We start from the raw sequence: 12113 nt of genomic DNA, 5'->3' as shown, positions 1-12113 counted from the left end.
AACCATGCAATGATTTGGGTTGGAAGGGACCTTAAAGATCACCTAGTGCTAACCCCTCTGCCAGTCTTTCACTAGATGAGATTGCTCAGATCTCCATCCAGCCTGGCCTTGAACACCTTCAGGGATGGGGCAACTAAAACTTCTCTGGCCAACCTGTTCTAATGCCTCACAACACTCACAGCAAAGAATTTCCTCCTAATATCTAATCTAAACCTACTCTCTTTGAGTTTGAGTTTGAATTCATTCCCCCTTGCCCTGTCACTACATAACCCTTGTAAATATTATCTCTCCATCTTTCTTGTAGGTTCCCTTCAGGTGCTGGAAGGCCGCAATTAGGTCACCCCAAAGACTTCTCTTTTCCAGGCTGATCAAACCAAATTGTCTCAGCCTTTCCCCATAGAAGAGTTGCTTCATTGCTCTAATCATCTTGGTGGCCTCCTCTGGACTCACTCCAAAAGGTCCATGTCTTTCTTGTGCTGAGGACCCTAGAGCTGGATGCAGTACTCCAGGTGGGGTGTCACACAGGCAAAGGGGAGGAATTCCCTCCTTCAACTTACTGGCCACTCTGCTTTTGATGCTGCCCAGAACATAACTGACTTTCTGGAAGTGCACATTACCGGCTCGTGTCCAGCCTCTCATACACCAGCACTCCCAAGTCTTTCTTGGCAGGCCTGCTGTCAATCTATTCATCCCCTAGGCTGTGTTGATAATGGGGGCTTGACCCAAACCAGGGCCAGCATCTTGCACTTGATCTTACTAAACCTCATGAGATTCCCATGGGCTCACTTCTCAAGCTCTTTCCTTATATTATTGAAAACATGTTTCTATGTTTCTATTCTATTGGAAGAAGTAGATGAGGGAGAGAGTGGATGAATTCTGCTCTAACAGGAATCTTAAATGCACAGTCTATGTCAGAAGCATGGAAAAGATCTTGCATTAGATTTTAAATCTTACACATGGAGAAGATACAGAAATAGGGAAGATAATGAAGCAAAATGGAAATGCAACTCTGCCCAATTTTTTATACAGCATTTCATCTCAGATAAAAAAATACATAAGTGAGATGTGAAAATTCGGCTAAAATTACTAGTAATAGCTAGTAATTACCTAAGAAATTATAGTAAGTTAATGTAACTGTGGATTTTATTTTGTAAAGGTTTTTGTTTAATGTTTATTATATCATACTGTAGATGGGGAGCAAAAGGCCTGTTGAAAGGAGATGAAAAGAGAGCAACCTAGAAAAGGAAAAAGATTAAAAATGCGTCTCCATTCTTTGTTACACTAAGTGCTAGCCTTTGTGCCTTAATGCACAAATATCTTACTTAGTTCACTTACACAGTTTATAGTGGTCTTCTGTTCTCTGTCTTTGTTACTTGTATGTCTGCTTGTATTAACTAGGTCAGCCAATATATCTTCCTATAACTTCTGTCTCAGAACTACCATTGATTTTTCATATGATGGGTTTTACAGGCTAACTGTTCCATACATTTATTGATACAGTATGCACTCCTTCAAAATAGTAAACTGACTTTCTTAATGTCCTTTCTGATTTTATAAGCATATAGCTATTAGTCTTTTTTCAAATTCCCTTAAGTAATCCATACCTCAATGTCAAGCAGAATTTAGATGAAGGTGTTAAAAAAGATTTTGCATTTATACAGACCTCTACACCAAATGTGTCTGATGTCTATGCATTCTGTTAATGTCATGTAATACAGAATTTTGATAAGAATTATCAATCTCTGTTTCTATTGCTACGTCTAAAATTAGTTACTTAAATTTAAAGAAATTATGTTGGTAATACCCAGATCCTCAAAACTCAGGAAAATTACTCACATAAAACTGAGAATAATGATCAGTCAGGAACTTAGAGGTTTTCTTCCATCTTCCAGGTCTTTGCTATCTTAGAGCATTTAAAGAGTTAAAATACTAAGTATAAAACAAGATAAACAGCAAGAGAGAAAAACAGGAGAGCAGGAAAATGTTAAGACCACTATCAATTCTGCACAGTAAATGTTGGGCTGGGGACAGGGCAGGGGGCAGGACTGTGTCAGTTGAGCTTCAGATCAGTTTAAACCACCCAAGCTACAACCACAGCCTGCTGCTTCAAGTGGCTCTCCCAAAGCCTGACACAATTTCTGCATATTTGATTCTATTCCTATTTTCAAGAACTTAATGGAAACTTTTCTTGATGTGAGGTTCTTTATTTTGAAAAAGCAGTAGAAAGACTGTTTTCTATTCAGTTTAGGCACCTTGGTGTTTTGTAGAATGTGTCTTTCTGTCCTGTTCATGTTTATCTAGTTTGTTAATATAGTCATCTGAATAGATATGGGGTCAGGAAGTCTTGAGCCCTGCCGTGTGATAGTGATAGAAGTTAGATTACCTTATTCTGGCTTAATATGCGTTTTCTTCAAGGCTAGTTTTAAAACCTACTTCAGACAAGCTCTTAGACACCTCGAGAACAGAACTGGAGTGAGTTGTAGGTGTGACTTCTGTCTGTGATGAAATGTAGGTCAAAAAGGGTGTGGATTATAAAATGTGCTTTATACTGTAAGGAATGGTTGTCCTTTTGTATAATTAGTGCATTGACTACCCTGAAAGTTGGTATGACAGGTTTTAAGGGCTTTTCTGAGGCACCAGAGTTGTCAGTTTTATTAAGTAAAGAGGCTTGTAACATTATCATAACTGATTTTTTCTAGAGATTTTGAAGTTGTTCCCTTAGATGCAGTGTTACAGCCTGTTCAGAGAGACTATCCTTATGAGATCCACCCAGCATTAAAACACTTCTGCCAACAAACTGGCTCCGTCTCATTTGCACATCACAATATGATGATCTCTTTTTTGTATAAAAATATTAATGAGCACATATTGATGTATGCATTTTACCTAGAAACACTCTTGGGTAAGTAACCAATATGCATTTAATTATCAGCTATCCAATCCCTCAACAGGGGACTGTCCACTGGGTTGATCATCAGAAAGTAAGAAACAAGTCCTTACAAAAGCCTTATTTGAGGCTGGGGGTTTATGGACTGTGTGGTGAATTTGAGAGACGGACTGACTTCCAGTTTTTGATCATTTCTCCAGGGGTATATATAGATATGAGTTTCTTTGTTCGTCCTAAAGCTCAAAGAGCTTGAAAGTTTGTCAACACTTCCTAGAGTTTACTACAAATATAGGTACATATGAAGCAGTATCCCTTTCTGCAGGCTTGTGAGATTACCTCTGGTTTTATAAAGTATTATTTCTACTTCTGGAATTTTAATTATTCAGTATTCAACTCTGGGATTCCTAGCATCTCAATACATTGTCTAGCCTGACAGCCAGTGTACCATCCTTTTCCTACTGATTTGATCCTTGTCTCCTAAATTGTGTTGGGATGTTGTTTAGAAGGAAATATGAGATTCCTCGTTTATGTTCACTTTAAAACTAAACTTTTAATACGTCCTATTAAAATCTTAAGCAATTAAATAGTAGCTATGATCAGTAACCTTATATTCATAGGACTATTTCAGCTTGGTGACTCTTGTTTATTAAAAAGAAGTGTGAGTAGCTGTTAATATTAACTGATAAATAAATACTTAACATAATCTGAGTAAGTATGTTTAGTTTAAAAGGTACCATGAAGCTGTTCATAATGGTAAATTTTTTGTTAGTGACCAACAGAACTGTTTTGAAAATATGGTTTAATGTTTATCCATCATACGTAGTTAACCGAACCCCAAATAAATATGCACATGAATAGATAAATAAACAAGACATAATCATACAGATTATTAGAATAAGGAACAACTAGTCCTGTGATTAAACATAAAAATAGATGTAAATTTAAATGTAGGAAACTTTGGTTCAGTGTGATCACTTTGCCCCAGTTATTTTGTCATGAAATAAAATTTAGAATTGCTGTAGCTTTGCCTTCAGGAAATTTTGTTTTGCTGGAAATCACCAGTGCTGAGGTAGCTTCCTTCCATCTGTTTTATAAATTCTAGGATTATAAGAGTAGGTTGGTGTAAAGAGTCCTAAAGACTCTGTGTCTCTTTCCTTACGTAGATCTTCTTTATCTATAATAAGCCTAGAAAATCGGGGGAGCCATGACCCATCAGTTCCTGCTGACCTTAGCACCTGGTGATTAAGCATAGCGGAGAAGCAAGTCCAGAGCTCACTACAGGAAATGTCAGGCAGTAAGGCAGAAGACGTTGCTCTGTGTTAAATCACAGATAAAGATGGGAATGATTCCAGTGCCCTTTGTCTATAGGTATGCACACAACCCTGTAATTGAGAAGGTGTCTGTAAGCTTCATCTAAGCCCTTAGTATTACAATCTGATTTTCAGGAAACTTTCTTCCTGCGGGAGATACCAATGACTTTTGCTGTTGACTTTATGATCTTTTATAATATATTAAAAAGATAAACAAATGCTTTTTGCATGGTCTACATTTTTAAATATCAAACCGAAAGTTAAATGTGTTGAGATACTTTGTTTTTGCTTGTTGTCTGTAATATTCAGCTTTTCAGTAAATGTTTTTTGGAAATCACACACAGTGATGTGATCTGCAGCTGATTTCCTTGTGAAGGATAACTTCCCCCATGATGCTTGTTTAAGATTACTCATCACAGCTAAATGGCTGACTGTAGAATGACCCTTTAACTTGGGTGCAGAAAAAAAAAATGATATATTTGTATTTCTAGGGTACCAGTGTGGAAATTTGACTAAAAAAACTTCCAAAAGGCTTGGGAATAAGAATAATATAAATTCCTGCAGGTTTGCAGTCTCTGTAATTCCAAAAATAAGAAAAATAGCAAAAGTGGGGACTTGTGATGGGAACCTGGCCTAAATGTTACTGACTTTCTGAATATCAAAGGTGCTTAGAAGTATTTCATACTTTCTTTATATGTACTAATAAAAATACATATAGTATCCCTTAAAAAGCTAATAATGAGTTGGACAGTCTTGAAGATTTCCTTCAAGTGTTTTTGCCCGTATTAATTAAACCTCACCCATATAGCAATACTGTAGCAATATATAGAGAGGTGAAAATTATCCCAGGATGCGTCAGAAGAGATTGTTCAGGTTTGGAACGATCCAGGGCTGGTGCTGTGCGGATGGGCAGCCCGTCCGATTTCCAAACAGTTAACTCGGCCGTGCTGGGTGCGGGCCGTGCTCCCGCCGCCCGGCGCTCCCGGTCCCCGGGTGTGGCCGGAGTCTCTGATAAGTACCTGTGTGCACCTCACTGCGGTAGCTGTGCAGAGCAAGGACAGTGGTAATATGAAACCAGTCTCGTTGGTTTTTGTTCATGGCCCTGGAGGCTGAAATCTGCATTCCAGATGAAACCTGCAGCAAATCGGAAGAGAGCCTCTTTTTTTCCTGCTTTCCTCGTCTTCAAGGGCGCTCACCCGAGTTGGCTCTGCCCGGCCGGGCATTGGGGTCTCTGAAGAACTTCGGGAGAGGGCACTGGAAGCTTCAGATTCGTCACCTCGAGTTTCCATTTGACATTTTTTGGTGGTTATGGATTTACAGAAGAAGTTATTTTTCCGTGTGAAAAGACTATGCAAAAGAATCCGCCAGGAGTTTTCTGCTGAAAGCCACTCGGCGCTGGCGCACCGGGACAAGGAAGTAGCGATCAGCCGCGCTGCGCGGCGCGGCCCGGCGGGGCGGCTGCTGTAGCCCACGGGGGCTGCGGGCGCTGCGGGCTCGGCGCGTCGGGAGCCGGGGGCGCGCAGCCCGTCGGGGCGAGGAGCCCCGGGGAGACCGTTGGCCGAGGTTTCGGCCGAGATTAGCGCTGGGACAAACCCCTTTGTGCGGGAGAACAGCTTCCAGACGCTGCCGAGAACTTTGTCTTTGTACGGTGGGTCTCTTTGCTGGTCCCGCGGCAGGGTTCGGAACTCCGACGGCCGCGGCCAGAAGGAGCGGCGGGGCGGCCGGGGCGGCCCGGCCTGGGGGGCGAGCGGCCTGCGCCGGCCGGGCCGGGCCGGGCCGGGCCGCCTGTTGCAGCCAGTCCCGCCGGCTGCCTGAATGCGCGTACTAAGTGAGTGTTCAGCAGTCAGCAGCACTGCTGGAGGCGAACCTATTCTGCACTTCATGCAACATGGAAAAAGATAATGGCGTGCCCGATAGTAGCGAGCTTTTAGTCATGAAGAGTACAGCAGAAACCGAACCTGACCCTTTCACCACATTCTCTGTGAAAACACTGTTTGGATTTACAACAGAGTTTGAATCTACAGCTTCCAAAGAAGAAACAGTGCTTAAAGCATTTCAACCTTTGCACAGCGATATAAATACTCATGCTAACACCTGGCATGAGAGGAATGATAATGGTTGTAATGACGACTTAGAAAATCAGCACAGCATGAATAGTACCAGTGACCGAGCTGACCCAATGTCTAGCAGGCAAGCAGGCCTGGAGCTGGAGTTAGCTGACCAAAGCGAATTATTTCTTCAGCATTTAAGGTTTGTACAGACTTCTTTGTCTGAATCAGACAATGATGACAAGGATGCTATTCTGGTACAAGGTACTTTGGTTCATACAACAAGTGACACAGAATCGGACACAGAGAGCAAGGACCTGAACACCAATGAAAACAATACAAGCAAATATGGGCGAAACAATGCTGCTTTGTCTACTGAGGCTTTGGACAATAGCAGTCAAAATAAGGAAGATTCAGAATCAGAAAGGCACAGCAACAGTGATGACACTGTGGATGCAGATGACACTGAGTTATATCCACAGTTTTCTAAGCAGCTCCCAAAAGAGTTGGATAGTATTTTAGAGCATGACTCCAATGGAAAAGAGAAAATGTTAATGGATGAGCAATTCGGTTGCTTGCTTGCTACAGGGGAATGCCCTCAAGAACTTTCAGATGAAGAACAAAGACCTTCAGTTGATAATATATCACTCCAAAAACCAGCACTGGCTGAAAAGACTTTCCAGTTGCCTGCCTTCTTTAGTGGACTGCGTGTGAGGAAAAAGGGACTAACCACGGAAGATGTGGAAACTGTTACAGAAATTAAACCAAGGGAGAATGATTTAACTCTGCTTAAATTACGACAGCCTGTTAAGAAATCCAGTATTGCATCAGGTTTGACCATTAAAAAAAAATCATCTGAACCTAAAGCAAATCCAACTTTCCTGGAACAGCTCTCGCACTTGTTAAACATAGATGTCTCCAAGAATGAAGGTAGAACTGAGGATTCTGGTGAGGGATCTGGGGAGACCGAGGACATCGATGAAGCTCAAGAGAACAAAGCCTCCAGCAAAAGAGAACCACGATTTCCCTCTGAGGAGATAAAATCAAGCCCTGCTGAATCTGCACTGGACGTCTTCAAAGCTTTATTCACACGGCCTCCCAAGAAAGAAACAACTGCAGATACTTCAGAGCTGGAAGCCATAAAACGCAAAATGAGAAATGAAAAAGAATCCTTGAAAGCTGTATTTGAAAGGTCAAAATCAAAACCTGGGGATGGACCATCAGACAAATCTGTATGTTGAATTACTTTTTCCTCTTTAAATCTGGAAGTAGAAGGATAAAAAAATTAGTTCTTGTTTAAATATTATTGGTGGAGATGTGAGGATTGCCTTCTTCTTTTGGTGATCTCAAATTTGTGAATTCCCAGCTGAGGAAATCTTGGTGCTAATTTGTCAGAGGTTTGGATGATCTGCAGTTGTAGCAGAATTTGGCTGCAGCAGACAGTTACAGTTAAGCCTTTCAGTTAGAACAGAGAACTTAAAGATCAGTTTCTGATTTTAAGAAATCTCTACATAACAGTTCCCTACATGTTGAGTATGGCTTTAAATCAGATTGGTGCTGCAGATATTTACTGTAGTATTATTTAATAGTTTCTCAATTTCTTTTCTTTCATTGAGTTTTTTAATTTTAAAAGTAATTCTTCGTTTTACCTGTAGAAATAATTTTATGATAAGAACTGATACAAGAAGTTGTGGGTAATTTTCAGCTCAGTTTGTTCAAGACACAGAATATGAAGAGGTTTTTTTTCCTTCTTTACATGCACATACCTGGCTTTGCAAATATTGATAAGCATTTAACCTTATCCAAGTGTAACATAGTGATTTCAGTTAGGCAACTCAAGTTGTGGATGAATACAAGCATTTGCAAGGTTAATGGAGATCTAAGGCAAATGGAGATGTAGTTAGGATATTATTAAGTAATGAAAAAAATCTATGCTAAGTTTCCATACAGTCTTAAATGAAATTGAATGTGATTTGAACTCTTTAATTAAATCAGTAACCCTTGGAATTGGCATTCCCCCAACCCAGAATTCTTACAGGTACATCTTTGGCAGATGTAATCAGCCCAATAGACTGTTGTTGGCTGAAGGGGGAATTACCTGAATGATTGAATTTGTAGGATTGGACCCTGAACCTGAAGCTCCTTAAGTTAATATGCTGTATTGGTTGTACTATTGTTAAAATTTTTATTCTTACATAAAATGAAAAACATTTAAAAAATCTTGACTGACACTTGGGTAGACTGATAATACCAGTTTGTAGTAAATTACCTATGGGGAGTAGAAAAGAGGTACTCATTGGCTGTGGCATGTAGAGCAATTGCAGTCTGAGCGTGCCCTTCCCACTCCTGACTTGCTGCTTCCTGCTTACACCAGTCCCTGTGCTGTGCTAGCGTCAGCGTTTATGTGGCTCACAGCAAACCTATTTGGGAAGCTGTCATCACACACAGTGAGGGAGGAGGCACAGGAGTCAGCGGGAGTGGCTTTTATAAGTGTCTGCTTAACGTCCGGTCTAGTGCAAATCTGTATTTTCTCAGGGCAAAGCCGGAGTCAAAGGGTCTTGCCTTTCCTATTCCTTGCTCGTGTGGGCCGTTTATGAGGCCACTTCAATACAGGGTTTCGCGGTTGCTGCAGTTGTGTCTACGTAATTACTCCAAGTAACGTGTTGTAAATCCGATTACAGAAATGTTGGAGATGTAAAAAACCTCACAAAACGTAAACCTGTAAAAGAGTACTTTTTTAGTGGGTCGTTTGTTCCCTTCCCCCCCCTCCTCCTCCCTCCCAAATTAAGGAGTTATTTTAGCATTCCAGTTGACAGTGCAGTCCCATTAGCAGCTGCAGCAGGGCTTTGATGTGGCAATATTACCTGGTATGTGGACTGAGCAATCTGCTGGGGGTGGGGCAGGAATTTCATAAACTACCTCTGGTTTCAGAAAATTATATTGTCAAATTATGTCTTAGGTGAATTGCACTAATGTTTGCTTCTAAGAGGAGCACAGATGGGTCTTTTCATTCTGGAATAAAGATACAGGAAAAAACCCTAATATTCTTGCCCACCTCTGTGGTTCATCAAAGGATAGACAGTTCTCCACAGTGATCTGAACAGTTTCAACATATCATTGTCTGTCACATGCATTGTTATTTTCCTCCTGAGAATTATTTTTCTACACTGATTCATTTGTATCCCTTCTAACAACTGAGCACTGTTTCAGTTAGTAGAATGAGACTGATAATCATTCTGGAGTATGTGTGTAGAGCTGAGCATGGAAGTTGCTATGTTGGAGTCAATTGATACTGCAGACTTTAATTTTTTTCTTGTGTTGTTTTAACAGCCTGATCTGAGTCCCTCAGAGCAAGATGACAAGACTCCAGGGAGACTCCAGACTGTCTGGCCACCACCAAAAGCAAAGCATGAAGAAGTAAAAGTAGGATTAAAGTACACAGAAGCAGGTAAAACAAAGAGGTGAAGCATTTGCAGAAATTAGTTTCTGACATTTTTGATCTTACTTAATACAGAGATGGTGATAAGTCACAGTATTTTCTTATCTGGAAAAAACAGACCTTATGTTTTGGATATGTGGTTTACTGCTACTTTTTAAGCATCTGATTATTAAATGTGAATGTCTAAATCTCTAAAATGCAGTTGAAATCTGCATACTTGCCTGTACGAATTCATGAGGAAAGAAGTGGGTTTTTTGATAAATTAGGTTATCCATTTCCAATGGGATTTTGTTCAAACAACCAACAGATTAGTGGATGCATGGAAACCTGACTGCCTTTTCCTGTGCCTTAGAACTGCTGAACTGTGGTCTGGCTGCATGTTTTCTTCAGATACTGTCCATAATGACAACAATGAATACTATTGTTGCAACATGTGCATGAACAGGTCACTTTTATAGCTAGTCATCTATATTGTCCTCTAGAAGTGTCTGAAAGGGTATGTGTGAAGTGCAATGCTAATTATCAGGTAAGCTTTCCACAGAAAAATATTTACTGGTTTTTATGTTATTTAGATACTTACATAACATGTTTACAAGGCAGAAAGTGATTATTTTAGCCACCACAACTGTTTCAAATTTGTATTCTTAAATATAAATCAGGAAGTTCTTATTATTCAGAAATTAACCGTAAACTGTGGAATTGTCTGAAATATTAAAATGAAAGACAAGAGGCTGTCTGTTCTTCATGTGCCTGGAGACTTTGGAAAATACCACCTAGGAAGGATTAAGTGCAATTAAAAAAACCCCTTTTACATATTACTTTACTGTGAGAAATTGTACAGGGTAGTGTTGTATGGTTCCTTCCAATTCCCGTGGATATCTATCTGACCTGTATGGGAAACAGTACTCTTGTTTGCTCTACTGCCTTGTCTTGTTCAGTCTTTCTCCCTCTTTCCTCATTTTTCTCTGCCTTAATCTTCCTCTTTTTGTAAGGTGGGCATAATACTGGAAATCTAGAAGTTCTTGGAAGATTGAGAAAACTTGGTTTGGACAAGAACAACATGGTTCTAATATAGACAGAATTGAATTTACAGTGCATTTGATTGGTCTGAAGTGTGGGAGTCTATCACTTAGATGACTAAGACAGGTATTCAGCTGTTGACAAGGAGTGTTACAGGCTGTTCATGTTACTCTTAGATTCTTATTATAGGCTATATACTTGCATTTAATTTTACCCAAATAAATATTTTTCCTCCTAATGATTGTAATCATCTGTGGCAAAAACATACACTTAAAGAAAGAAAGAACCCCTGAATTAACAAAAGCTCCAGATTCTACTACTTGTAGAAAAATTAGGTCATGCTTTCTTGAAATTTGAATAGGAAGGATAGACTGGCTGAGAGCCCATGTAAATTGTTACTCTTGTTAACTGTGATATTTTGGGTGGCAGTGTCATCAACATGTTGATGGCTTGTTTGCTAAGTCAAGTTTTAATAGACTAGATTCTGCAGTTCATTAGTCGCTCCAGCGTCTGGCAGATGGATTTGAATGAAAACAAACCGCTGGTGATTCAGCTGGGATGAGACATGCTTTTAAAGAAATTAGGCAAAGACTGTGTTTGCAACGTGTGTTGAGTGCAGTGAAGTTATAGGTGTACCTCAGAGATTAGCAAGTGTGCTGCTTTCAGCTATTCATGGATTCCCAGAAAGCAGCTGTGGCAGCGAGGACACTGCAAGCAGTTGTGAGTTGCGCATGATGCATCAGTTCCACTGGCCTTTCTGAGTAGTTAAGTGACTGTCTGAAAGCATTGTAAAAACTGCAAGTAAAGAAAGGTACTGTTTGTGAGTAGTGATGATATGAGTAAAAGAAAAAGTTTTTTATTCAATGTTGGTTTTATTTTTGGGGGGTTTGTGGGTTTTTTCTAGTGAATATGAAAATGGCAATACAGCAAAATTTCTGAATTCCTATCTTTTTTCTGACATCACTGGGTACCTTTGAAGTGCATGTGTATACTGGAGTGTTGCCTCATGCCTCTTCCCATCCAAAATTCCCTTCCAGACACCAGTACTGTAGGAACTTCTTGACCTCTGAAGTGGACTTCTTAAAACTATGCTATAATGCAGCATTAAACTGACTGATCTCAAACAGAAACCTTATTTCTTACCTCAGTGTCTTGTCTGGACAACTAAGATCAAATGAAAAGTTCTTGATCTCAGAAGGGAGTTCAAAAATTGTGTGTGTCAGGGATGTTTGTCATTCCAGTGTTCCTGCACTGATGTTTCTGAATAGATGAATATCTGAAACATAAAAAATTCCAAACTGGCTTCTTTTAACTTTCAGTCAACTCTGTATGTTACTGTTTTTATTTTTGTGGTTAAGAGTTTCATCTGCTGAAACAATAGTAATTTATATAAAAACAATAATAAAAAG

At 39.8% G+C, this 12113-nt stretch overlaps 1 protein-coding gene across 2 annotated transcripts in view; it reads left to right on the top strand.

Annotated features, from left to right (window-relative positions):
• The first annotated feature begins 5978 nt into the window (after nt 1-5978).
• FMN1 (formin 1) overlaps nt 5979-12113 on the top strand; it is a 131050-nt gene continuing 124915 nt past the window's right edge. For both annotated transcript variants that reach the window (XM_027879306.1, XM_027879305.1), the window contains exons 1-2: nt 5979-7477; nt 9576-9693. In XM_027879306.1, coding sequence (XP_027735107.1) covers nt 6086-7477; nt 9576-9693 — 1510 coding nt within the window. In that variant the 5' untranslated portion in view covers nt 5979-6085. The remainder of the gene's footprint in view (nt 7478-9575; nt 9694-12113) is intronic.

This window comes from Empidonax traillii, unplaced genomic scaffold, assembly GCF_003031625.1.
Source record: "Empidonax traillii isolate 1590-97213 ecotype Southwest subspecies unplaced genomic scaffold, ASM303162v1 scaffold53:size2875158, whole genome shotgun sequence".
In the NCBI taxonomy this organism is placed as follows: Eukaryota; Metazoa; Chordata; class Aves; order Passeriformes; family Tyrannidae; genus Empidonax; species Empidonax traillii.
Note: the sequence above shows the minus strand (reverse complement) of the source record. Positions and strands in the feature narration are given on the sequence as shown.